Source organism: Scomber japonicus, chromosome 12, assembly GCF_027409825.1.
Source record: "Scomber japonicus isolate fScoJap1 chromosome 12, fScoJap1.pri, whole genome shotgun sequence".
NCBI lineage: Eukaryota > Metazoa > Chordata > Actinopteri > Scombriformes > Scombridae > Scomber > Scomber japonicus.
The window spans coordinates 31,424,513-31,450,882 of NC_070589.1; the positions used below are offsets into that span (position 1 = coordinate 31,424,513).

General features: G+C 39.3%; 4 protein-coding genes and 1 pseudogene across 4 annotated transcripts in view; 2 read left to right on the forward strand and 3 right to left on the reverse strand.

Moving 5' to 3' along the window:
* Window positions 1–95: 95 nt before the first annotated feature.
* On the forward strand, window positions 96–691 carry LOC128369755 (histone H3-like; annotated as a pseudogene).
* Window positions 692–1,298: 607 nt separating this feature from the next.
* Window positions 1,299–2,984, reverse strand: LOC128369757 (tripartite motif-containing protein 16-like). Its single transcript, XM_053330832.1, has one exon. The coding sequence runs from the start codon at window positions 2,982–2,984 to the stop codon at window positions 1,299–1,301; it is 1,686 nt and encodes a 561-aa protein (XP_053186807.1).
* Window positions 2,985–4,228: 1,244 nt separating this feature from the next.
* Window positions 4,229–9,076, reverse strand: epdr1 (ependymin related 1). The gene is made up of 3 exons (XM_053330470.1): window positions 8,612–9,076; window positions 6,390–6,598; window positions 4,229–5,631 (listed from the first exon to the last, which is right to left on the reverse strand). The coding sequence occupies exons 1-3, from the start codon at window positions 8,848–8,850 to the stop codon at window positions 5,438–5,440; spliced, it is 642 nt and encodes a 213-aa protein (XP_053186445.1). The 5' UTR covers window positions 8,851–9,076; the 3' UTR covers window positions 4,229–5,437.
* Window positions 9,077–9,350: 274 nt separating this feature from the next.
* On the forward strand, window positions 9,351–16,213 carry nol7 (nucleolar protein 7). The gene is made up of 8 exons (XM_053330469.1): window positions 9,351–9,783; window positions 10,843–10,903; window positions 11,419–11,474; window positions 11,565–11,590; window positions 11,688–11,772; window positions 12,711–12,832; window positions 14,788–14,865; window positions 15,559–16,213. The coding sequence occupies exons 1-8, from the start codon at window positions 9,596–9,598 to the stop codon at window positions 15,630–15,632; spliced, it is 690 nt and encodes a 229-aa protein (XP_053186444.1). The 5' UTR covers window positions 9,351–9,595; the 3' UTR covers window positions 15,633–16,213.
* An 8,021-nt stretch (window positions 16,214–24,234) lies between these two features.
* Window positions 24,235–26,370, reverse strand: part of ranbp9 (RAN binding protein 9) — a 42,519-nt gene continuing 40,383 nt past the window's right edge. The window contains exons 13-14 of the mRNA XM_053330833.1: window positions 25,704–25,815; window positions 24,235–24,693 (exon numbers count right to left, since the gene is read on the reverse strand). Of these exons, the coding sequence (XP_053186808.1) occupies window positions 24,563–24,693; window positions 25,704–25,815 (243 nt within the window). The 3' untranslated portion in view covers window positions 24,235–24,562. The remainder of the gene's footprint in view (window positions 24,694–25,703; window positions 25,816–26,370) is intronic.

Consider the following 26,370-nt stretch of genomic DNA (forward strand, 5'->3'; position numbering starts at 1 on the left):
GCAGCGTCACAGCTCCGCAGCCGCTCCGACTCTTTAAGAGCAGCGTGTCTCCTCTTCTTAACACTATTTTCTTCTGATCAGGGAGACGAGAAGCAATGGCAAGAACCAAGCAGACCGCCCGTAAGTCTACCGGAGGCAAAGCCCCCAGGAAGCAGCTGGCCACCAAGGCTGCCCGTAAGAGCGCCCCGGCCACCGGTGGAGTGAAGAAGCCCCATCGTTACAGGCCCGGTACCGTGGCTCTCAGAGAGATCCGTCGTTACCAGAAATCCACCGAGCTGCTGATCCGCAAGCTGCCCTTCCAGCGTCTGGTCAGAGAAATCGCTCAGGATTTCAAAACTGACCTGCGCTTCCAGAGCTCCGCTGTCATGGCTCTGCAGGAGGCCAGCGAGGCTTACCTGGTCGGTCTGTTCGAGGACACCAACCTGTGCGCCATCCACGCCAAGAGGGTCACCATCATGCCCAAAGACATCCAGCTGGCTCGCCGCATACGTGGAGAGAGAGCTTAAATTGTCTTCTCCTTCACAAACCACAACGGCTCTTTTCAGAGCCACCTCACTCTCCCTACAGAGCTGCTTCCTCTGCTGTCTACACTATCAATATTTTATTACATTTCCACACACTTATTGTAATCTGTTATATACCTTTTTTGGTGCGATCAGCCTGCAAGTTCATAACTCAATTTTGTAATTAAGTTATGGCAATTTTAGTAATTAAACTGCTGGAAATAATATTTCCAGCAATATATTTTGGAACTTGGAAGAACTGTATTTTGGCCACATTACAATCATTTTAACTTAATTGTGGCTACAGAAATTACATATACATTACACCAGGTGATTATGGTTACATCACATTTTATCCCGCCTCACAGAAAGCTCTATGATGCTTTATTTCATCGATCATGTGAGTCAATGATTTGAGGAAAGGGTTCCCTCTGTTGGCCAGAGTCTCTTATTAACCTGCATAATAGAAGTGGAAGGGAAGAGTGAGGACCACAGCTACCATAACATTTCTTAAATGTGTGCAATGTAAGGTAAAAGAGATTAATCACTGTATTTAGATAATGAACATGTTTGTAGTCTGGTGAAACCTATCAAGAGTAATGTTAAATGTTACAAACTATATTTAAAGTAACAATAAGAACACATATTATATAGATGGTTTGCTAACATTGAGAAGAAAAAAAGAAAGCTCAATTCTTGAGAAAAAAAAAACATCTTTATTGATAACATAAAGCTTCAGATTGTTCACACATCCAATCAGTAAAATCAGTTAAATGACTATGAAATGACATCTATCTATCTGAGTTGACAGAACTCAGCTGTGTCACCAACATAATTAAACCTAAATCCAGCATAGAGAGGCTGAGTGAATGTGGTCTGGACTCTGTGGAGGAGAGTCATGGTTTCAGAGACGCTGTAGAAGGACAGAATACCTGCTCTGTGATCCAGGTACACTCCGACTCTGGAGGAATGAGGACCTGAGATTGCTGTTGAGATGTTGTTGAACCAAAATTTATAACCGTTAATGTCACAATCTAAAGCCCAAGATTTGTCATTGTTCCCAAATTTACATTCATTTGAGCGTCCTGCTCTGCTGATATTCTTGTATGCGACTGCTACATAACCTCCTCCTCCTCTCCACTCCACCTCCCAGTAACAACGTCCAGTCAGACTCTCTCTACTCAGGACCTGATAACATCCAGTGAATCTATCTGGGTGACTAGAATAAGACTGTTTATGATTCATTAGTTTTGCTTTTCTGTTCCCCTCAGATAATAACAGCTGTGTGTGTGCTGTGTTTGGATCCAGAGTGATTTCACATGAATATTTAAATATTTCATCTCTGGTCTTTGACTCTGTTTGCGATAGTAAAATGTCCACTTCTGTAACTATCAGTGAGATGTTTGTCATTTCCTTGTCATATTTGTCCCTCAGAATGTCCTGTAGTAGATCTCTGAGCTCTGACACAGATGCTGTCACATCCTCAAAGTATCTCAGAGGACGGATATAGATGCTGGATGAGTCTGTAGGTTCACTGAGTTGTGACACTGAGGGGTAGTTGTGTAGAAACTGGTTGTGATCCTCTGTGTGTGAGAACTGCTTCAGTTCAGCATCTTTCCTCTTCAGCTCAGTGATCTCCTGCTGCAGCTTCTCCTGAAGCTCTTTGACTCGACTCACTTCAGTTTCCTGCTGGGATCTGATCTGCTGCTTCACATCAGAGCTTCTTTTCTGGAGGAGACGGATCAGTTCAGTGAAGATCTTCTCACTGTCCTCCACTGCTTTATCAGCAGAGCAACTGACGGCCTCCACCTCCTGTTGAAGCAGCTTCACATCTTTCTCTCTGTCCTGGATTCTCTGCTGGATGTTTTGTTGACTCACCTCGAGCTCTCTTTGCCTCTCTTTTATTTCTGCTGCAGCTGAGACTGTGTCGTGGCCTTTATGTTCCTCCACAGAGCAGAGATAACAGATAATCTGCTGATCAGTACGACAGAACATCTTCATGACCTCATCATGACAAGAGCAGATGTTCTCCTGGAGCTTCTTGGAGGGGTCGACCAGCTTGTGTTTCCTTAACGGAGTTACATCATAGTGAGGCTGGAGGTGTTTTTCACAGTAAGAAGCCAGACATGTCAGACAGGACTTGAGGGCCTTCAGCTTCCTCCCAGGACAGAAATCACAGGCCACATCTTCAGGTCCAGCATAGCAGTGATCAGCAGCAGCAGTTTGGAGTCCAGTCTTCTTCAGGTCCTCCATTAAATCAGCTAACATGGTGCTTTTTACCAGGACAGGCCTCGGTGTGGAGGTCTGTCTGCACTGAGGGCAGCTGTAGATTTCATTCTCATCCTCTCCATCCCAGAAGTCGTTAATACAGCTCATGCAGTAGCTGTGTCCACAGGGAGTAGTCACTGGAATCTTCATTAAATCCAAACAGATGGAACAGCAGAATTTAGCTCCGTCCAACTGAGCTCCTTGTTGTGCCATTTTACCTCTCAGTAACAATGCCTGTGTGAGTTTCGCTTTACTCAAGAAGTGAAACTAGATTGAGATCTGATCTAAACAGCCTGTGTTGTTTCAGTAAATGTTTGCTGACAGTTCACCACATGTTGGCTCCACCCATCATAAACTGTAGATCTAAAGGGGAAGGAACAAGGAAATATGTGGACAGAGTGGAACTTTTTGTGTTTGAAAAGCTGTGACTCACTCCAGGAAGAGTAACAGTTTTAAAGAGATACTGTGTGTTTAACCCTTTTTGAACATTTCAAACACAACAGATAAAGAATGACACACTATTGCAAAATACTGAATTTTTCAAAATCTGATCAAATTATGTTAGCTTTACTCCAGTAGATCTACAAAATAATAATAATAATAATAATAATAATAATAATAATAATAATAATAATGACTTAACATACCAGTACAGGGTCTACATTTTATTGATCAGTGTCAAGACATTTTTTTTACACAAAAGCATCTTTGTAAAGAGACTTTTCTCATAAAAACCCATACACACCACAGCAAATTGAACTTCAGTAGCTGATAGCACAAGCAAAAATCTGTGCAAAAGTAAACAGGCACATCTTTTAACCATTTTCTTTTAACATAACCAAAACAAAATCAAAAGAAAAGTAACAATTTCTGCATTTTATTCAACTTCAAATATGTATTCCTTATGACCTGCAGCAATTTCATACTAACTTGCTGTCACCCTTAAACATGTTCAGCAAAACTGTAGACAAACTGAGTTGGGGAGCTTAAACCTCTACTACATCCCTGGTTAGCAGGATGAGAAGCCCTCTTGTGTTCATTGGTTTTCAGCTGTTAATCTGCTGTGATGTTCACTGCAGGAAACCATATACAAACTTTGACTGGACCTTCATCGGCTTCTAATAACAAGTAAAGCAAGATTCAGTTTAGTCTGTAATATCACTCCATGCCATTTTATTCACTGCCTGATCAAACCAGAAAGATATACGGATGCTGCTTTCAAGTCAAATGGGCAAAGACTATATAAACACCCTGCCAGAACCCAGAGGTGGAGGAGGTTTGTCGTATAGTTTGTCTTTTCAGGGCGTTTTAGACAGATCTGAAACTTCGATGAACATTCTTGGTTCAGTGAAGGCAACCATAAAACATCTTCACTAGGTTACTCTCAGACTAAATATGTGAATTTTGGACCAATGAGAACAAATTTCCATCTATGAAGTGACTGAAAAATACATATTTATCGATCAATAAAATAAAATCAATTTTAAAAAGCTTATTAGGTGATGCACATGAGGACGAAATTATGTCAAAATCACATTTAATGGGCGGCGAATGTTCAATATCCTAAGAAAGAAACGTCTCAGTTCAGAATGCAGAATTAGCTGTTAGCATGTAGTGATCTTGTCAGAGCCTCTTGATTTTAAAAAGGTGGTTGGTATTTTGTAGTTTTGCCCAGAAACACGTGAGACAGCTCATACTGTGTTTAATGAATTGTCCGAGCGCTTATCAGGCTGTATGATCAATAGTTTGTTGATCAGTTTGTGATCTGGTGACAGCTGAAAAATGTGGAAATGGTGTTCAGAGTATATTTCAAGATCTATGAATCTATGAGTTAAGCTTTGATTGTCTGCATGCACAGTGTTCTGTATATTTTGATGGTAAACTGGACGGTATTCTTACAAATATAGTATGTAGAATGATTGAATGGAAGTTCTGTGCTCTTAACTTGTGCTGCAGACAAAAGGCAGGAATTAAATATAGGCTTAGAAACTTTTTTCAATCATGTGAGGAGAGCTTCAGTGGTTTTTGAACTCATTACCAGATGATGGTTTTGAACACTCATGTCATTTCTCACTGCCTGCAGGGCTACTTTTGTGCAGTCTGTTAGATTTATCACTGCTACAAGACACCAGGGCCAATGCGATCTCAGTATTTTATGGATTTTCTGGAAGTTGCTTAATTGCTCAATAGTGAAAATGTTTAAATATAAGCTATCCTGACACTGTAGCGACAAATTTATTCCAGCTGTTATGTGGACATTCTTGATTTTTTCTAAACAACCACAACTATTAACTAAAAGAGATCCCTGCATGTCTGAGAAAAATCTGAGTGGGTCTGAAATAACCTAAAACTTTGACCTCAAATTATTGTGACCTAGCTAGTTGGCAGCTTGGAGATTAAAGATTATCAAATGGTTGCAAAAAAACCCCTCCCAGCCCCAACAACATTTTTTAGCATCTAGAGAGTCATTTAATAAACCCAATACAACCAGTTGGTACCATTAGCTGTAATCTAGTTTGTTAATTTGCAGTAAACAGGACTTATTGGTCCTGATGACTACCAGTTTTAGCACATTAGCAGCAAATTAATAAAAACAGCTGTACAAAAGATAATCAGTAGACTCCTGTTGAGTATCTAAGGTCATAGGGTAAGGGGTTGCTGAGGCTTCAGCAGTCGGACTCGGCCATTCTCTCAGGCCGGGCTGATTGACAGGTGCTGGGCGGGGTGAAGACGTTGGGGTCGCTGATGCCGAGTTGGAGGTTGAAGAAGCGGGTGGAGGTGGTGACACTGCTGTTCCTGGTGTAGGTCTCCTGCACTGGGTAGCAGTCCTTCAGTGTGTAAATACCAACCCAGGTCTCATCTAGTGGAGAGACGAATGTAACATTAACGCTGATATATTACAGAAAAACTGAAGGGGTTTTACTCCATCAGCTGCTCTTTAAACTAGCTGAAATCTGATAAAACATGTCCGGTATTAAGAGAGGGGACCTCGCTGGAAGGAGCGCAGGATTAACATGTGAACTTAAAGTGAACTTAATAAGCTCATTAATTGATTAAATGTACATTTCTAAAGAATAAACACCATGTGAGCGTGATATCAACCAACCAGAATACATTGTAAAGTAGTTTTTTTTTACACATGGTCTCACTGTAAAACAGGGCCTTAAGATGAGATAAAATGCACATAAGGCATTCTCCATTTAATTTTATATTAATGAACTAAATTACCACAAATTAAGTGCCACAAAATGTGCACATGCCAAACCAGTGCTGGTTATCCAGCCTTGACTGGAATTAATTAATTGATTAATTGATCAGTTGTTTGGTGTATAAAATGCAGAAAATTGTGCTGAGATGACAACGTTTCCCAAACTCCAAGGTTACTGTCATAGAAGACCACAGAAGCCAGAAAATATTCACATCTGAGATGCTAGAATCAGATAATTTGGACATTTTCTTCTTAAAAAATTACTCAAAATTATTTATTGATTAATTTATCTCCTAATAACTAATAAATGAATTGACTAATCCTTGCAGCTCTAGTCTACGTCTTAGTATATTAGCACATAAAAAACATACCTCCATGCACAAAGCCATTGCATTAAAAGACAGACTTACGTTGGCGTGCCGGCTTCCTGTCTGACCACTCCTGAACCTCCACGTTGTCTCCGGGGCCTCCGATGATGTACTGGTCCTCAAAGGTGGAGTTGTTTGGAATGTCGAAGGGATCCCAGGCATCTGTCAGAGCGATCTTTGAGCACTCCTTGGTCTTCTGGTTAATCTGGAACATCACCATACTCTGGTACAAGTAGATGTATTCAAAGAACCTGAAGCAGATGGAGAGAAGGCAATAAAGCAAAGAGGGTGATATATATCACATATTCTGTATATAGTACATTGAAGTACAATATAGTACAGTACAGTACAGTATAGTACAGCATAGCAAAGCATAGCATAGTACAGTGTAGTACAGTGCAATGCAGAATAATATAGTACAATACAGTACAGTATAGTATAGTATATTATAGTACAGTACAGTACATTATAGTATAGTACAATACAGTACAGTATAGTACTGCAGAGCATAGCATAGCATAGTATAGTAGAGTATAGTACAGTGTAGTAAAGTGCAATGCAGAATAATATAGTACAGTACAGTACAGTATATAGGACAATACAGTACAGTATAGTATAGTATATTATAGTACAGTACATTATAGTATAGTACAATACAGTACAGTATAGTACTGCAGAGCATAGCATAGCATAGTATAGTAGAGTATAGTACAGTGTAGTACAGTGCAATGCAGAATAATATAGTACAGTACAGTACAGTATATAGGACAATACAGTACAGTATAGTATAGTATATTATAGTACAGTACATTATAGTATAGTACAATACAGTACAGTATAGTACTGCATAGCATAGCATAGTATAGTAGAGTATAGTATAGTACAGTATAGTAAAGTGCAATGCAGTATAGTATAGTACAATACAGTACAGTACAGTACAGTACAGTATAGTATACAGCGTAATACAGCACAGTATAGTACAGTATAGTATAGTGTAGTATGGTATAGTATAGTATAATATAGTACAATATAGTATATTGTACTTTGTGTTGTGTAAAACGTGACGCAGAACTAAAGCCACAAACTCCAAACCAACAAATCAAAGGCTATCAACAGGATTTGTTGTTGTTTACCAGTCAGAGATTATTTCTGAACTCAGTCCTGGCAGAGACTCTGTTTGTTTATTCAGCAACTCTGCTGCAGCCAAGACACCTCAGTGTGTAGCTAACAGAGTACTGCAGGGATATTACAAGCTATTACAGTCAATTATTACATTTTATAGTATGTATTTGTTCTTACTTAAAATGTAAATGGTGCTATAAATAAAATCTAATATATATGTAAAATACTCAACATTATATCAAATACAACGACAACAATAATAATAAGGGTTGAACTTTTCAAGAGGGCACCCTTTATAAAGAGTTTATAAATGCTTTATTAATGGTTGTTAAACATTTATAAATGCTGTATGAATATTTTATAAGACATTACTGAAAATTACATCCAGTTGACGTATTGGAAAATATAACCACTCTCCAATTTCTTAGAGCCCAAGCTGATATCTTCAAAGGTCTTGTTTTGTCTGATCAAAAGTCAAAAATCCAAAGATATTCAGTTTTGTGAGACACACAAAAGTTTCAAAGATTAATAACTGAGAAGATGCAAGCAGCCAATGTTTGACAATGAGAAAAAATATTAATCAATTGTAAAAATACTTAGCGACTCATTTTCCCTCAATCGATTAATCACTGCAGCTCTACTTCCTATATAAATACTTAATAAAGGCTTTAAGGAAATAATTTATGAGATATAAGCCATAATAAAAACACATTTTGGAACCTTCTGGATTGTGGAAAAATAATGTGGCTGTTTTCTATTCTTTATTCTTGTTAATAATGTAATTATAAATATTGCCAATTACTAAATGCTTAATGATTTGCTAATATTTTGATTTTTTGGCCGTTTTCCAGAAAGTAGGCTAAGTGGTCACCTTCACCTCCAATCTGTCAACTGGACAATTTGGCAGATTCTCAGTAATGGCTTATAAAGGATCCAGAAAGCATTTGTGAATGACTTAGTAACCATTAGTAATGCCTTTATAAAGTCTTGATAAAGGGTTTGTTAGAAAGTGGAACCATGTTGTTGTTGTTGTTGTTGTTGTTGTTGTTGTTGTTGTTGTTTCCTCCAGCATCATTATTTATTATTTATTTCACCACAGTAAATCTGGGTGTAACGTGCAGACACAGGCCCGGTACTCTCACCTCTGGCACGGCGTATGTTTCTTGTTCTGCTGCAGGACTCGGATCCTCTGGTTCTGGCTGTCATAGGAGACGGCGGCTCGGTTGTTCCTCCCGGTGCTGTGATCGTACAGCACCCACCTGCCCTCCCACTGCAGCGGGGCGAGGCAGGGCCCGGCGGCCGGGAGGGAGACATCCAACCTGTGGAGGCCGAGAGCAGAAGCCCCGGCCACGGCCAGGAGCATTAGGAAGAACCGGTGCATGGCGTCTGGATATACCGGAGTCCTGTTAACCGGTCCGGTTGTAATTGTTGTTGATAACGGGCCGCACCTGCTGCAGACAAGCGACCCTCACACTGGCAAAGGTTTCCGGTTCTGGGTTTCAAAATAAAAGCTTGGATAAAGTGGATTAGGGTAATGTGCGACATTGACTAATGCGGGACATTGAAGCTCCAGTGCATGTATCTCTTTTTCTATTCAATTATTAACTGTCAACATACAGGCTACTAATTGTTTAACTTATCTGACGAAGAAAGCAATAAATCTGTACTACATTTACAGATCCCATTTCCCCGCCTTATAATTTACACTGTTGCTATATATTGTAGTATGCATATAACTTACACATTTCTTAGTTTTCCATTTCTTCATGAACGTATAAGAGCTCTTATAATATAGTACTTCTTTTTATAGAACATAATAGAATAGAATAGAATAGAATATATACTTTATTGTCATTGTACTGATAAAACAATACAACAAAACTTGGTTCAGCAGCATTCCAAAAATAGCAGCAAAAATGAGAATCACTAAGTGTACTAAAAAAAATGTCTTTAAAATATTATGATAAATAATCGTTGTCATATAAAATAGTCAATAAATAATTCAGTAACAGAAAAATAGAGAATATTGCTTTATTTCTTTTTGGGTGTGATTCTTCCTTTCTGCCACTAGATGGCGGCGTGCTGCGCCTGCGCGGAGTGACCACTTCCGGACGTCGCTATCCAGCATGGTGGTGAAGACACAACGTGGGGAAGAAGAGTCGTCGTTAAACGTGGTAGATAGCGAAACAACAATGGAGAAGTTTAGTTTAGCGCTCGATTCCAGCGACGATGAAGCGCCAGAAGAGGTAACATTTGAGGACTCCAAAGCTGTAGCTTTACGGAGCATGAAAGAAGCGCTCGACACTGCAAGAAGGTAGACGACGACGACACTAACCAAACTCCATTTAAAATACTCTGAGTTCAGGTGTGTTTGTGATAATGAAAGAAAGAAGGAACAAATCCAATGTAACGAGTTACTCATCATATATTCTGATTTATACGGTAGCATTCTTCTTATCGGCATGCTTTTTGAGCCTTGAACAGCTCTTTATATTACAAAATAATGTAATGAGTAACTAAAAATGGTCTACAACACCGCCTGCTGTCTACAACTGTCGACATTTGCTTTGTAATTAGGCGCTGTTTTGAGGGAATATATCAATGCCGATATAAATAGTGTCTCCCAATAATTCAGAATTTGTTAATTCATATTTTTTTAGACCTGCAACTTCGTGTCTGACAGTATTTTCTGAGAAAAAAAATGACTTCTGCCTCAAAGTCACAAACATTTAACATTAGAGGACAGGTTCAAAATGTTTCAAGTCTGTCTCAAAAACAACAGTCAGGAACTTAAATGAAAATGTTAACTGGTTTTTCTTGCTGTAATCATTCATCCTGTTCATACTGATTAATTAGAAGATCCCTTCATAATGTACTTACAATGTAAGTAATGGGGGACAGAATTCATAGTCCTCCTGTGTTACTTAAAAGTTTATCTGAACCTTCAGTCGTCCAACATATGTCAAATCAAGTCTGTTTCAACGTTACAGCGTTTCTAGTACCAAAGTCTCTCTTTTTGTTACTATACTTCCATCACAGCTCAATAAAGAAACACTGAGAGGGAATTTGATGCAAAAAAAGACTGATCATCTACTTTTAAAAGATTGGGTGGACACGCTGTGGATTTTGTCCTTAATCACTTTACATTGAGAGCACATTTGAATATATTTTAATCGTCAGTATGAACAAGAGGAATTATCACAGAGAGGAAAACCTCTTCTACTGTTCATATAGACACCTGCCTGCTAGTTAAAGTCAGACTGAAACAATAGAAATCTGTCCCTTTTAAACTGGGATAAAACTCATATGAGATAACATTTCATGTGTTTGCGTCTCATCAATGAAGCTAACAAAGTATTTTTCACGTTTGCAGAGAGAAGGAGCTGCTGAAAGAGAAGAGAAGGAAGAAACAGGAGCTGTTTCAAGAACAGAAGGTTTGTTTGTGTCTATTATAACATGTAGTAAGACTGTTTTAAAGGCGTCCTGGTTACTGTGTTACATCTCAGTCCATATATTAGTTTGGTGTTGTTCATTGCCACAACATAATGATAACAAAACTGCTTTCACTTATTTCAACCATCAACGGGCTATTGCAGTCTCAGTTGGACTTTTAGTAACCACTTTGAGTAGATCAATATCTAACATTGAAGTTATTGTAATTTCTGCCCATTTAATCAGCGATTCCAGACATTTGGAATTTAAGTTCAGGTGTCCGCACAGTTGCACAAAGTCTAATAGTTATTTTCATTATTGATTAATGTGTTGATTGTTTCCTTCATTAAGAGTATTATGTGCAGTACATCAGATAACAGTTGTAAAATGTCCCAGAGGCCAACGTGCGACAAGAAAAGCAGCACATTTTCAGATTATAGAAGCTGGAATCTACAAATAATTCTTCCATTTTCAAACAATCCAAATTGACTGACTTTTTTTCTGCTGTTTCCCACAGAAAAGGAAACTCCTACCGGCTGAAGTTTTGGAGGAAATTGATTCGGCTCCTTTAAAGTAAGTTTACTTGTTGGACTCATTCTGCAACATTTTCTCCTCCGTCTCCACTCAGTGAACACAAACTCACTCTTTCATTCTGCGTTACAGGAAGCAGAAAGAGTCTGAAGATGGAGGTAAATAAACTTTTTGTCCTTTTGTTGGGGTTTAAAACTTTTAGCTGATGCTGTTGTCCAGAACTACAAACATGGCTGCTGTTTTTATTTCACTCAGATGAAGATGAGGAGCAGCAGGAGGACGAAGAGGAAATGGAGGGAGAAGATGAGAAGAAGAAAAAGAAATTGGCACATACTAGAAAGTATGTAAATAAACGTTCTTTCCTTGGTGCAAAATATGCCCAAATCTAGTTCAAGTTCATTCTTAATCTTGTGAATATTTTAACAAAATTTAAAAAGAAAAACTTACTTTGAAGCCCACTTACTAGCATTTTGCTGAGCTTTCACTGAGGAAGCTGGTGAGATGCTACAACAAATTAATAATTGCTTTTTTCTTTGTCTTATATTGTAGTAAATTGAACATTCTTACATTTTTGACTGTTGAAAGGTGAAGAACGATCAGTGGTTAATCAAAAAGATCAATTGATAATGAAAATAATGGTTAGTTGCAGCCCTGTTTTAAATGTATAGTTTCTTTTAAGGGTTTTACAACCTGAAGATTAACTATCAACAGTCAAGTCTCTGCCTGTTTATGTTTCCTACCTTGTTGGACTTCATAGGTTTATGAGTAAATAGAGTAAATTTCATTATGTGGCCAAAAGATTGTGGACACTCGTGTGCACTTTTGGTCTGAGGCTATTTTCCAGTGTTTGGTTCAAGCACTTTTAGCTCCAATGAAGGTGAATTTTAATGCTACTTGAACAACTCTCTACTTTAAACATGTTCAACAAGCACATATAGGTGTAATGTTCAGGTATATTGTGCTTTAGAATAACTGATAGAAAGATAAGAACCAAAAGTTGGAAGGCCGTTAATTAAAGCTGGTTGGTATGAGTATTTAATGTGAATAAAACCCCTGCAGGCTACACTCTGTGGCAGTAGTCTATTCAGACAATGATCTGCCTCAATTTGAGCTTTGCTACAGTGACGTGCCGCCTCGTCCCGCTGAGGTGTCCGCTGTCCAGTGGACTCTCACTGCGGAGACGACGGCTACATTAACAGCTTTCAGTCTGAATTTCAACCAGTCGTCCAACTTTATTTAATGTATTAACGTTTTGTGTCTTTGGTTCCCGTCTGTCAGTCTTAAGGGAAACTACACAGTGACGACAGCGACAGAGCGATCGGCGGCCTCCTTCCAGCAGCAGATGGCCGAAGACTTCATCAAGTCCAGACTGTACGGACCAGGAAGCTGCCGGACCACAAGTAAGAGAACGACGGTGGAATGAGGCTTCCTAGATAATAGTATTTGATTTAAGAGACATCTAATCTGATCTAGATTAACATTGAGGAGGAAATACTACAAGGAAAACTAACACATATAATCAAAGTTCACAACTCTTGGATAGTACATTGAAATTTTATCAAAATCTGCTGCAGGATTCAGGCGTGATTATCCTCATTGTGTTGTTTCATTTCAAAATTTCCTTAAATGACATAGACATACTGAACATAGAAACACAGGACTGTCTCAGATAATGTAATAATCATACAGGTTTATATTGTGATCAACAGTTTCGGTCTACAGATCTGCACACAGTTTAAATACAGAACTACAGAGCTGCACATGTGGATTCATCCGCTGCTGAAAATAGTCCCCAATTAGAGTTAGATGTCCTGTTTCAGTAACATTTGCTAAAAACTTAAATGTCACAACTAAAGAAAGAGAATAAACCACAGAAAGCAGAATAATTAATGTGCAGAGTTTATTTTGAAAATCTCTCTGAGCTCACCTTAAACCTGGATGCACCTGAAGGATTTATGACATCACAACTAGTTTGGAGCAGGGTTATTATAGTTCACTAAAACTAAAACTAGCAGTGAAGAAATAATTGAGTTAACTGAAATTTGAAAAAAAAGAGAAATGAATGAAAACTAAATAAAAACTACAATGAACAATGCAAAACTAAAATTATAATGAATTGCAGACAAAATCAGCTTAGTTTTAGTTTTTCTTTTCATTTTCTCCATTTTTATTGTGTTCAGTTTGACTTCTTGAGATAACGGGCTAGTACCAAAATAGGGAGACCACATTTGACCTCAGTGTCAGCATTATTTCATCCTTGACAGCTTCTACTAATCAATGCTTTCCTCCTAATACCTAAAAAACTAAGACTAAAACTAAATAAAAACTACTTAATCACTTGTTAAACTCACTAAAACTAAGCAGAAATTTAAAAAAAAAGAAAAGAAAAACTAAATAAAAATGAAAAACTAATGAAAATGTCAAAACTATGATAACCCGGGTTTGGAGCCAGTTGTACTTCCAGGGTGATGAGGAAACTTGAAACTTCAGTTAGTAAACCTTTAGTGAATTTGAGTGGAGACCTCTGGTGGCGGTGTATGAAATAACAGGACTCCGTATAACCAACAGTCTGAAATGCCGCTACTGACCCCTGCCGGCGGAAATGTGCATTACAACTATTTTTTAAAGTCACTGCACTTGTTTTAGTTTCCACTCATCGATTTTTATGATGGAAGTATTGATATTTTAAACATAAACTTATAGCCTCTTGTGTTTGGATTAAGATTTTGAAACGTTATTGACTTTATTTTAATGATTATATATTGTATTGTGTTATATTCCTATTTAATTTATTTTATTCCCTCATCAATTTTATTTTTTTCTACATATATTTGATCTAGTTTTTATTTCACTGAATTGCACTAAACTGTATAAAAAGTGCTATACAAATATAGACTGATTGATATAGAAATTACTGAGCCTTTTTAAACATGAAACTACATATTTGTGAGAAATTAGTAGAGTTACATCTCTAGAAGGAGTATAAAGAGATGGACTTACATTGTTTGTTTTTTTTCCTTTTTAATGGAATTTATTTACAAAAAGAAAAATATATTGTTTTTGCACTTTTGCAGAAACTTTAACCTTCTTCTGTTAAAGTTGTTTGTTCTCAATGTTTAATATAATAAAACCCCTGCAGGCTACACTCTGTGGCAGTAGTCTATTCAGACAATGATCTGCCTCAATTTGAGCTTTGCTACATTGACGTGCCGCCTCGTCCCGCTGAGGTGTCCGCTGTCCAGTGGACTCTCGCTGCGGAGACGACGGCTACATTAACAGCTTTCATTCTGAATATTTAACCAATCGTCCAACGTTATTTAATGTATTAACTCTTTGTGTGTCTCTTTGCTTTTAGGTAACGAGCTGCTCTCCCTCCAGAACAAGAAGGGCAGGAATAAAAGTGCAGCAGTGCAGTTCGTTAAGAAAGACTGGGGTAAGTTTGACTGTGGATACTGGATTTATATAATCTGTCATTACCTTTCAGGTGGTGGTTGGGTGTGTGTGTGTGTCCAAAGTCTGTTCAACAAGCACATGTGGGTGTAATGTTCAGGTATATTGTGCTTTAGAATAACTGATAGAAAGATAAGAACTAAAAGTCGGAAGGCCATTAATTAAAGCTGGTTGGTATGACTATTTAATGTGAATAAAACCCCTGCAGGCTACACTCTGTGGCAGTAGTCTATTCAGACAATGATCTGCCTCAATTTGAGCTTTGCTACAGTGACGTGCCGCCTCGTCCCGCTGAGGTGTCCGCTGTCCAGTGGACTCTCACTGCGGAGACGACGGCTACATTAACAGCTTTCAGTCTGAATTTCAACCAGCGATCATGATTTAAGTCTCTGGAGAGTAGTTCTGTGTATGCATGAGTTTAGTTTTAACCTGTTTTTGTTTGCTAATCTAAACAGAAAAGGTAGCTGGGAGTTAAAAAATTGTCTCAGGACAGTTTGCAGGATTTTCGAGGCTCTTTGTGACCCTACATATGTTGGCTGATGGGTAACAAGACACATCTGAGGTTATTTAGAAACTGCATTGGTTTTTTTATGCCATTGTTTTTAGCCACAGACACATTTATGTTTCAATCGAGCATCACTAATCGCTCTCTCATATCTTCCGTTTGATCTTACAGCCTCTAAGGAAAAAGCCAAAGCCGAGAAGTTGAAGAAAAGGTGGCTCCACAAGCAGCAGCTTCCTTCCTCCTGACCGGAAGTCTCGAAAAGCCTCCACCCGACCCGGGCCAGCGGAGCTCCTCTGCAGTGGACTGAGCAGCAGCCGCTCACTCTGGCTTTACATGGACACCAGTCAGGACTGAGCGTCAAAAACTCTGAGCCAGGACACACTTACATCAAACTGAATCCCTCACGTCATTAAAGAGATTGAGGAGGAAAATGTGCATCTGAGGGTCACAGTAAAAATCCTGTTTTATAAAAAGCTCTTTTCCACTTTAGGAAACTGAACAACCTGTTCGCTGAGACTTCTCATAATCTGACTGTTCTAAGGTTGTGTTTTATGTTTCCAGTATATTCTACATAGTGGTAGGTTTGTGGCACACATCATTAAAAGGAGACAGCAGGACACAACACTTCATTGCCGTCATTTGAGGGGCTGATGGTAGAAGATGTGGAGCTGATATTTGTATTGATTCCTGTTTATGAAATACAACTTTAAAGACTTTAAAACTGAAAATCCAGTTGTTTCTTAAAGCCTTTTTGTAGAGTATCAGTTTGCTCCACTGTGTTACATGTTGATCCTTTATGTTTCTCAGTCATTCAGGATTTTGCTGAGTTTTCAGTTGTTCTCAAAAGCATCAATGCAGTTTGCAGTGTTTTATGTGGTCATTTGTTGCAGGAAGATTTCTAAGCAAAAGAAAGTAAAAGATTTAAAAACTGCTACCAATGAATAGTCGTATTTATTCACGTCCATTGTGCTGTAATTATACATTTTCCTGGATGGACTGGTTTCTATATTTCATCAATTTTTCTATACTGCTTATTCTTTACAGCAGGCATGTCCAAACTGTTCCATAAAGGAGCTGTATGCCTGCAGGTTTTTGGTTCCAAGCAATGAAGAGCACAACATTTGACCAATTAACTGTTTGAAGGCTGAGTTCAGCCGATTAAATGAGTTAAGCCTGTTGTGCTCCTGCTTCGTTGGAGTGAAAACCTGCAGCCACATAATGGACCTTTATGGAATAGTTCGGACATGCCTGCTCTAGAGGGTTGCAGAGGGCCGGGAGCCAATCTGGGCAGGTCAGCAGTCCATCACAAGGTTAACTACGGGCAATTTACCATCACCAAGTAACCAAACCTTCATGTTTTTGGAGAAATATGCAAACTCCACACAGCCAACTGGTGGGTTCGAACCTTTTTGCTGTTTCCCACCACTAATCGCCAGTCACAAACCATTAAACTGGTATTATCAGTGCTGTAGTCTCAAACTGTTGGCCCATAAAACAACTTCACAAAGCCTCCCAAACCTGCTTATATTTATGATTGATCCAACTCACCACCAAATTAAATCCCTCACCTTTTATTTAATGCATTGTTTTAAGTATGGAAGCCCATTAATGCCAAGAAAATAAATAAAATGCAAGTTTTTGAAAGAGACACACTGAGTTGGAATCTCATTTTTATTCTTCAGGAGTATGATCCGAGGCGGCCCAGATGTACGTAGGGTTTGAAACTTCTGCATTAGTATCACATCTAGAATAAAATGAGTCCCAGAAGTCTTCCTCAAAGCCGATGGAGAAGAGATTATATTAGTTTTGTTAAATTCCTGCAGTGGAAAAGAGCCGTTATAAATCTGGCAGAGTTAAAATGCCTCAAAAAGAAGATTCAGACCCGCGGAGGGACCCGACATGTAAATACACTGTTCAGATAAATGAGCTGAAATCTGTAAATCAAACAAGTTGTTCTTTGTTTTCTGTAAAAATGACCATTAATAAATACTTTTTCCTTCACATATGTTCTTTTAAATCTTCTTAAAAACACACCAAAAAAACCCATTTCCACCCTCCTGACAGCTTTACTGCAAATAGACTCTGTGGTGAGATGGTTTTCTATCGAATAGTCGACTCAGCACTTTGTCAGTGATGAATTACATCCAGATATTTCCAGTAAATAATATAAAGTGTGATTGAAAAGAACATTTTCAGTGATGTAAAACCAGTCTGCAGGAAGGAAGGAAGACTGAAGCCTGAACCTGGATCACTTTCACACTTTAACTCCACTGTCTCTGCTTTCAGACTCCACTGAACTTTATAAAATCAAGAGTACAGCTGTGGAGACGGTTGCTTCCTATAAGAATTTGGGGACAGTGATAGATAAAAACCTGACACATGATCTCAACACTTCAACAATCTGCAGAAAGGGCCTGCAGAGATTAGACTTTCTGCACAGATTAAATTCTTTTATTATTCTTTTCTTTTCTTTTATAAAGCTTTTATTGAGTCCATTTTAATGTTTTGCTTAATTTCGTTTTATGGAAACTTGTTAATAAAGAACAAAAATGTCCTTCTTTCCTCCCTTCCTTCCTTTTTCCTTTCCTCCCTCCCTCCTTCTTTCCTTCCGTATTCTGTCCTCCCTTCCTTCTTCCCTCCCTCCTTCCTTCCTTCCTTCCTCCCTCCTTTCCTCCCTCCCTTCCTTCTTTCCTCCCTCCCTCCTTCTCTCTTTCTTTCCTCTGTCCTTCTTTCCTACCTTCCTTTCCTCCCTTCCTTCCTCCCTCCTTCTTTCCTCTCTCCCTCCTTTCCTTCCTTTTTTCCTTTCCTCCCTCCTCCCTCTTTTCCTCCCTCCTTTCCTTCTTTCTGCAAGGAAGAATCATCTGCAAAAACTGTGAAAGAAGCCAGTCAGGTAATCGTCCTGCAGCAGCTCTCTCTCTCTCTCAGAGATCTTTGACAGGCTTGTCTTAAAGAAAGCACGGTCAATCCTGTCCAGCTCTGATCATCCACTTCTGGAGGAATTCATTCTTCTGCCATCTGGACGGAGATTTAAACCTCGAGCACCAACAAATGGGTTCACATTTTCTTTTGTCCTACGTGCATCAACACAGTTAACCTGTTCAACCCCTAAAAACATCATTTCTTATTTTTTATTCGGATTAAAATTGTTCTTATCAAGTTTGGTTGTGTTGTATGTCACTGTTTATTCATCTATTCATGGTCGTTGTGTTAGTTGTTTTTTGTTACTTTCACTGCAAACCTAATTTCCCCTCGAGGGAAAATAAAGCTCTGAACTCTGAACTGAAGTGGCTGGAAACATCTGGATGTAATTGATAATCATTATTAATGCTCAATTGATTAATTTAAATCAATAATCTCAATGTTTTTGAGTTCTGACACCTCTCCATCAACCTCCACACCAAATATATGTACAGTTATTTACTTAGTTTGTCCACCTGACAGCACTGATATGTTGAGTTTAAACTGCTAAATCTCCTTTTCAGTACATATTTTGGTAAGAATAAGCAAATATCAGGATATGATATATATAATTAAAATAAAATATAAAACATAACTTGTTTCTTTAACACACAATTATGAATTTCGGCCTCAAAAAAGCCAGTTTTTTGTGGGGGTTTTAATTTAAGGGCGTCACAAATTGGACTCTGGATTGAAAATAAAGTTATAATGAGCATATTTCACTATTTTCTCACCAACATATTAATCAGTAATGAAAATAACTATTACCTGTGTTTGGCCTCGGTATTTATAAAAACTTATAGACCCAGAAAGAACATTGTTTTAAGGTGGACTTTTTCCCCCCTTCATGTTTCATATCTGTGTGCATGTGTGTGTGTGTGTGTGTGTGTGTGTGTGAATGTGTTCAAAATAATAAATACATACTTTAGGAGGATTATCTTTGGACAACACGTCAACGTCATTTAGGATTAAACTGAACTCAGCAGGACACGTTGAGCTCCAGGCGTCATGCACCATCCACACAAGAGCTATCATCATCATTTATCATTTTTAATATAAATCTTTTTTTCTTTTTTTTTTTTCACCCTCACACAAATTGCACATTTTTTTTTTTTTTTTTGTTCTCCAAATGGACACACAGTCAGCAGTGGACAACTTACTGGTTGACATCTTCCTTATACACACACACCGTGAACTGGCTAAAAAAGAAGAAGAAGAAGAAGAAGAAACAAAAAAAAACCAAAAGGAATAAAATAAGAGAGACATCTAACTTGATCTTACCACCACTTTACTATGGCATGCATAGGTTTCAGACCTTTACTCATAAAAGAGAGACAACAGACACTTTGTCTAAGAAGTTTTTCTAAACGATGCCGTGACTGCTTGCGATCCAATTTAAAAAAAAAAAAAAGAAAAATGAAATGAAACAAAAAGGTACAGAAAAAAGCTTGGTTCCACCGTGAGGAGAAATGTCAACTCCGGACCCCTGGGGGGAAAAATGTGGGATATTAAAAAAAAAAAAAAAAATGGATGTGTGTTTTAGCATAAAGCCTCGGCATCCCCGTTTCTCTGCATGAAGACACAGGTTCCAAAAACACAGCTACGACGTCGTCTTCCTAAAAATATTTGGTTCTTTGTATTTGTGTATTTGTAGATGTGGTAGCCACAGTGCAGTTGACAATACTGAAAGTTTATTTTTTAAGTTTTTTTTTTTTTAAATTATTATTTTATTTATTTATTTTCCCCCGTCGATGCTTTTTGAGCACTAAGAAAAGTTAAGAGGCAAGAAGAGACGGAGGATCTGGTAAACATGAATGAAATGATCGATGGGTTAGGGGGTTAGTTAGTTAAGAGACCGGCAGGCTCGAGGGGCTTTTCATACCTCAACACTATTTATTTAAACGGCAGCTAAAGTAGAAGTAAGATTCAATTTGGTAAAAAAAAGCTTTAAAACAAAACTAGCAACGTATTTGACTTCCATTAAAAGTCGAACTAAGAGTCAGCGGCTCCTGGTGTTTGACTCGTGTGCTCATTTTAGTCAGAGTTGTATTTTTCTTGAGAGGGGCAGCAAATAAAAAAGATCATTATCAAAAGCAACACAGGCAGGTCACCTTAAAGCCCCCACCCACACCAAAATAAATCAGTTTATCTTCTTCTTTCAGTTCCACTTGAAGTTTCTCTGAGCTCATTGAAAGGTTTGATTTTAGGGGACGAGATGACGAGCTGGATTTGTGCCTTTACAGCTAGTTCGGAAGCCAATTCTGGAAATCTTGAAGCCTCCACTAGTGCACAAACTCTGAGAATAGACTTTACATTGAAGAAGGAGACAGTTAAACTCCTGAAATATATTTGCATATTCATAGATTTTGGGGGTTTTGTAATGAGAGAAAAGGAGTTGAAGCCATTTTAAGAATTTAAACTTTGTAATCAGACTAATCAGACACACAATTTCGGCTCCAAGAAGAGTCTTTTTTTTTTGAGAGGGGCAGCAAATAAAAATAGTTTAAAGATTATTATCAAAAGCAACACAAGCAGGTCACCTTAAAGCCCCCACACACCAAAAAAGAAATCAGTTTCTTCTTCCTTCAATTCTACTTGAAGTTTCTCTGAGCTTATTGAAAGTTTAGATTTTAGGGGACGAGACGACGAGCTGGATTTGTGACATTACAACTAGTTCGGAAGCCGATTCTGGTCCAATGTGCAGAAATATGATGTGAAAACTCTGAGAATAGACTTTACATTGAAGAAGGAGATTAAATTAGTTAAACTCCTGAAATATATTTGCATATTCATAGATTTGGGGGTTTTTGTAATTAGAGAAAAAGGAGTTGAAGTCATTTTAAGAATTTAAACTTTGTAATCATACTTTTATTTTTGCGGGAAAAACTAAATCAGAGACACATTTCGGCTCCAAGAAGAGTCTTTTTTTAAAACATATCTAGAGGGGATCTTTAAAGGACAAACCAAGGATGCTGCCAGATTTGGTTTTTCTCTCTCTATACTGCGGCCGACGCTGCAACACACTTTGTGGCACCTGAGTTTTCCAAGCAGACAGTCAGTCAGAATCAAGCTTCGTTACTGTAAATAGAGCTCAAAGTAATTCTGGTAACATTTCGACCCTCAGCAGAGTCCGAGAGCCGACCCCTCCTAAAAAAAAAAAACCCAACTAAAATCTGCAGAGTGAAACCTACTTGGGGAAGTTTGGGGAACCAGTAGTTGAGTCTCCATCTGTTTATTGAGCCCTTCATATTTTACTGTTTATTAAATATGAATGAAAAGTAACATCATAGGAAGGAAATTAGAAGTCAAGTCATCCAATAGAGGTTACTAAAGACCACCAGGGGGCAGCAAACTGGTTAATAATTAAGGATTTAAAATAGGGACATGCTACTCCAACAGAAACATCTCCAAATGTAAAGTAGGGTGCCGATTCAAGAGAGTATTTAAATATTTGGTTTTATATCAGAGTATTTTAGTTCTGAGAGTAAATTAGGCACCGATCGTTAATCATGCCTTCAATAGTCAATCATCGTCAATCGTCATATGATCGGTGACGTCATGCTTGTTAAAAAGAGGGAATAAAGAGGGGAACAAGTTTTAAAGCTCGGTGGTGTGATTTAAAGCCAGGAAGTAGACGTTGTGTCTCGTAGTCACGCCGACTCTCAGATGTCACTCAACTGCCGCCAAAAGGAAACATCAACTCAAAAAAGGCAATTTAAGCAAAAAATAAATAAAAAGAAAAAAAAAGAAGTCTGATATCTGCAGTATTATAGTTTATTTTCTTACACAAAAAAAGTGAGTTTAAATTTCAGTTCGACTTTAAATGAAATGCACAGTTTGCTTTATACCGGCTCGGTTTTCTGTTTTCCGAGTTCGGGTCTGAAAAGCCCGTCGATGTGCCACTCCTAACAAACACAAAAGAAAGAAAGAAAGAAAAAAGAAAAAAGGAAACCCAAACTTGTGGTCGAGGCCTGGGGGGGGGGGGTCAGCTGGGGGGGGGTCAGTCACTGCCGCTTGGTTGGACTCCGCTACTCTAAACCGAAACGGAGGAACAAAGGGACTTTTTTTTTTTTTAGGCTCCTGAGTTCTTTGCGGGTTTTTAAGGGTTTAGCATAGAGACATCGATATGAAAATAAAGATTAACAATGTTTGCATCAAACCTGCTGTGCAGCTCGGGGGAGGGGGAGGGGGAGGAGGAGGGGGGTTGGAGGGAGGAGGGGGGTTAACGAGTAAAAAGAGGGATCAAGGACCATCGCAGGGTTCCTCAACAGGGTTTCCATTTTTCTACAGAAGCTCCAGACTTTGTCCAGGAAGTGTTTTTTTTTTTTTTTTTGTGAGGATCTTTTTCAGTTTTGACGTCGATAAACTCATCAAAGTACCACGATGTGTGAAAGTTTTAAAACTCAGTGTTTCAACGACTGACCCGAAAAAAAAAAAAAAAAAAAACGGTCAAATTTATTTATCATCATCGTCATTTTTCCACCTGTGTAGGAACCCTGAAGTCAATAAAAGTGGGGGAGAGAAAACATTAAAAATAAAAAGAAGAAGAAGAAGAAGTGTAGAGAGACTGGGAAACAACCAGCACGCTCCAGCGGTCACTGGTGCGTCAGTACAAAGAACTAAAGGATTGCTTTTTTTTTCTTTTTTTTCTTTTTTGTCGCTTTTTTTCAATTTCCTTTTCATTTGATAACTAAATATCTCGCTCTATTGATATAATTCCATTTTTGTTAAATTCATATATAAACGTTAACATGTACACACTCTTGTCACTCACTGGTAATCGGTGGAATCGGGACCTTTATTATAATAATAATGATAATAATAATAATAATAATAATAATAATAATAATAATAATAAGTTGGTGGAGCTCGATCTTGCTGCTGCTGGCGCTCAACAAATAAAACTGTGAATGCAACATTAATTAATTAATAGAATGATAATTAGAATAATAATAATTAGAATTAGAATAATAATCATCATTGTCGTCTGCACCATGCGCCTCGTAAACCTGGAAAAACTAGAAATAACAAAAAAACAAAACAAAATAAGAGCCAGGTATCCACGCCTCCCCAACCCCCCCAAGCACCCCCCTCCCCCAATAAATCCACCCCCCCACCCCCCGCCACCCACCCCCCGCCTACTTTACCAAAGAAAAAGAAAAAGAAAAAGTTTAAAAATGAGGGAACGTTGAGTCGAGACTGTAGATTCACTCTCTGGCTTCTGTGAAGTCCCGAGTCCACATGCGTCACACACGTCATCTCCGCCAATGTCCTGAAGTCAGTGAAGGGTGAGTTTGAGAGGAGGGGGAGGGGGTGGGGGGGCGTTTCAGTGAAAGGAGGGGGGGGGTCGGCTGGAGCTTGAGCCTCAGTTTCTGTCTCATTTGTGTGTTTTATATGTGAGCCGGTTTACAGGGACCACGTTAAAGGGCGGTCGGCCGTGGCGGTCTCTCGTCTTTTTCTTTGTTGTTTTTTTTGTTTTTACATTTTTCTTTGACCGGAGGCGGCGGGGGGGGGGGGGGGGGGGGGGGGGGCAAGGAGAGGTGGAGGAAGAGGAGGAGGAGGAGGAGGATGAGGGGGGGTTGCCAGACTGTCCACCCCGGTGGCGGGGTTCATGGCGGGGGCTCTGGATCCACGCAAGTTCGGCTCTCTCCGAAGTTTTTTTCAAGTTGGCTACTCTTGGCTGGCTCCCCCGCTGGCAGCCAGAGCGATGCAGACGCAGCCTCGGTGGGGCGGGGGGAGGGGCTTGGGGGGGGTGTGGGTGGGGGGAGGCAGGGGGGCGGGCGTTGCGGGCCAACCAAGGTGGAGGCGTTATTTTAATATTTACGATGGAAAGGGAGGTGCTGAGTGTGTGTCTGCTTTTTTAAATGTGTATGTATGTATATATGTGTGTGTGTGTGTGTGTGTGTGTGTCTCTGTCTCGGCGGTGTCTGAGGCTCCGTCCAGAAGCGACTCGGATCCTTTTGGTGGTTTGGTGTGGTTCTGTAAAAGCTGAACAGGAAGCGAGTGAGGTGGTTAAACTTTCTACTACGTATAATCGTGCAGAGGAAACGTCTCCTCGGCTAAAAGGACTACAACTGATGGAGGAGGCGGGAGGAGGAGATGCTTCTGGACCGCTCCTCAGAAAGAGTGTGTGTGTGTAGAGAGAGATATATATTATATGTGTGTATCTGTGTGTGTGTGTGTGTGTGTGTGTGTGTGTGTGTGTGTCTATACGGGGCTAGTGCAGGTAATCGTCCACAGAGGCGAAAGCGCAGGAGCCGCTGCCAGTCCGTGCCATGATGGAGAGGCACTGGGCGGCTTGGCCCACGGCCTGAGCCAGGGGGGGCTGCTTCGGCAGGTTGTGAGTCTCTGGAGGAAAGAAAGAAAGAAAGAAAGAAAGAAAGAAAGAAAGAAAGAAAGAAAGAAAGAGGGAGAACAACATCAGGACTGAAAGCAACAAAGAACCAGAGTGTTTTCTTTAATCTTCCTGTCGTCCTCCCGGGTCAAATTGACCCAGTCTGTTTTGACTGTTCCTTCTTTCCTTCCTTCCCGGCCGCTTTGGTGACTCTAGATAACCTCGAGCCGATCGCTGGCCCTCGTGGCGGCGACGTCTCATTCGAATCTCTGTCCTATCAACTTTCGATGGTACTTTCTGTGCCTACCATGGTGACCACGGGTAACGGGGAATCAGGATTCGATTCCGGAGAGGGAGCCTTTCTTTCCTTCCTCCCCTTCTTCCTTCCTTCCTTGTTTTTCCCTTCCTTCCTTCCTCCCTCCCTACTTTCCTTCCTTCCTTCCCTCCCCCTCCCTTCCTTCCTTCCTTCCCCCCTCCCCCTCCCTCCCTTCCTTCCTTCCCTCCCTCTTCCCTCCTTTCCTTCCTTCCTTCCTTCCTTCCTTCCCTCCCTTCAATACACCATCCTTCCTTCCTTCTTCCATTCCATCCTTCCCCCCTTCCTCCTTCCCTCCATCCTTCCTTCCACCCTCCCTCCTCCCTTCCATCCTTCCTTCCACCCTCCCTCCTCCCTTCCATCCTTCCTCCCTTCCTTGACTCGAGGACAACAGGAGGGTTAAAAAGGGTCAAGTTCCCCCAAATGATTACACCATTTGACATTTTCAGGAGCATTCAGTCTTACTTTCGGTTAAAAAATGGTGCAAATGTCATTTCAAATTATATAAAACCAACAAAAATACTAAATGTACATTTTAACAAACCTGATGCTGCTTTTAAAAATAGTTTAAAGATATGTTTTAATTGCTCATCTTACCAACTCTTATTTATCACTGACCCTTTCTACACATAAATCTACGGTTATCTGCAGATTTGGTTTCATGACATCATCTCGGTGCTGCATTGTTCTTCGGTCCCATCTCTGACTCACCTAATATTGCACTGTTGAGAGTGGAGCAGACCGGCTCTCTCTGAATGGAGTCCAGCTGGTAGCCGACGGGGCTGCTCCAGGGGTCCGAGTAGGCGAGCAGGCTGAAGGCGTCCTGCAGGAGACAAACACACACAGATGATGATCACATGACTTCATTTTCACTTCTACTCACGTTCACTATCAGATCTCAGCATCGCAAGGTTGTCGGTTTACTTTGCTGATTTCACACATCAGTCAATTTGCTCGTCATGTTTAGTCCGACTCAGAGTTGGAAAACAGCTGCATCATATCTTCTCTGGAGATACTTTATATTTTTCCTACTGCAGCATCTTCTGCTTCAATCAGTTAATTAAATCTGCAGCAATTAGTTGATTCATCTTATTCAGAATTCAGAGTATTTATTGATTTTCTAGTTTTTATATTGAGTAATTTGATGCACTTTTTAATCACAATGTTAATGAAATGATGTTTGTCCAAGACTTATTTTCCTCTGGGACAATAAAATGTTCTTAATCAATTAGTTTATCAAAAGGAAATGGATTGGCAACCGTTAATAGTCAGTTTATAATTAAGATATAATAAGATTGTATTGTTTTAGTCTCTTAAATGTAAGAAATTGCTGCTTTTCTTGGTTTTACATTAAAATAAAAGGAATTAAAAACAGTTT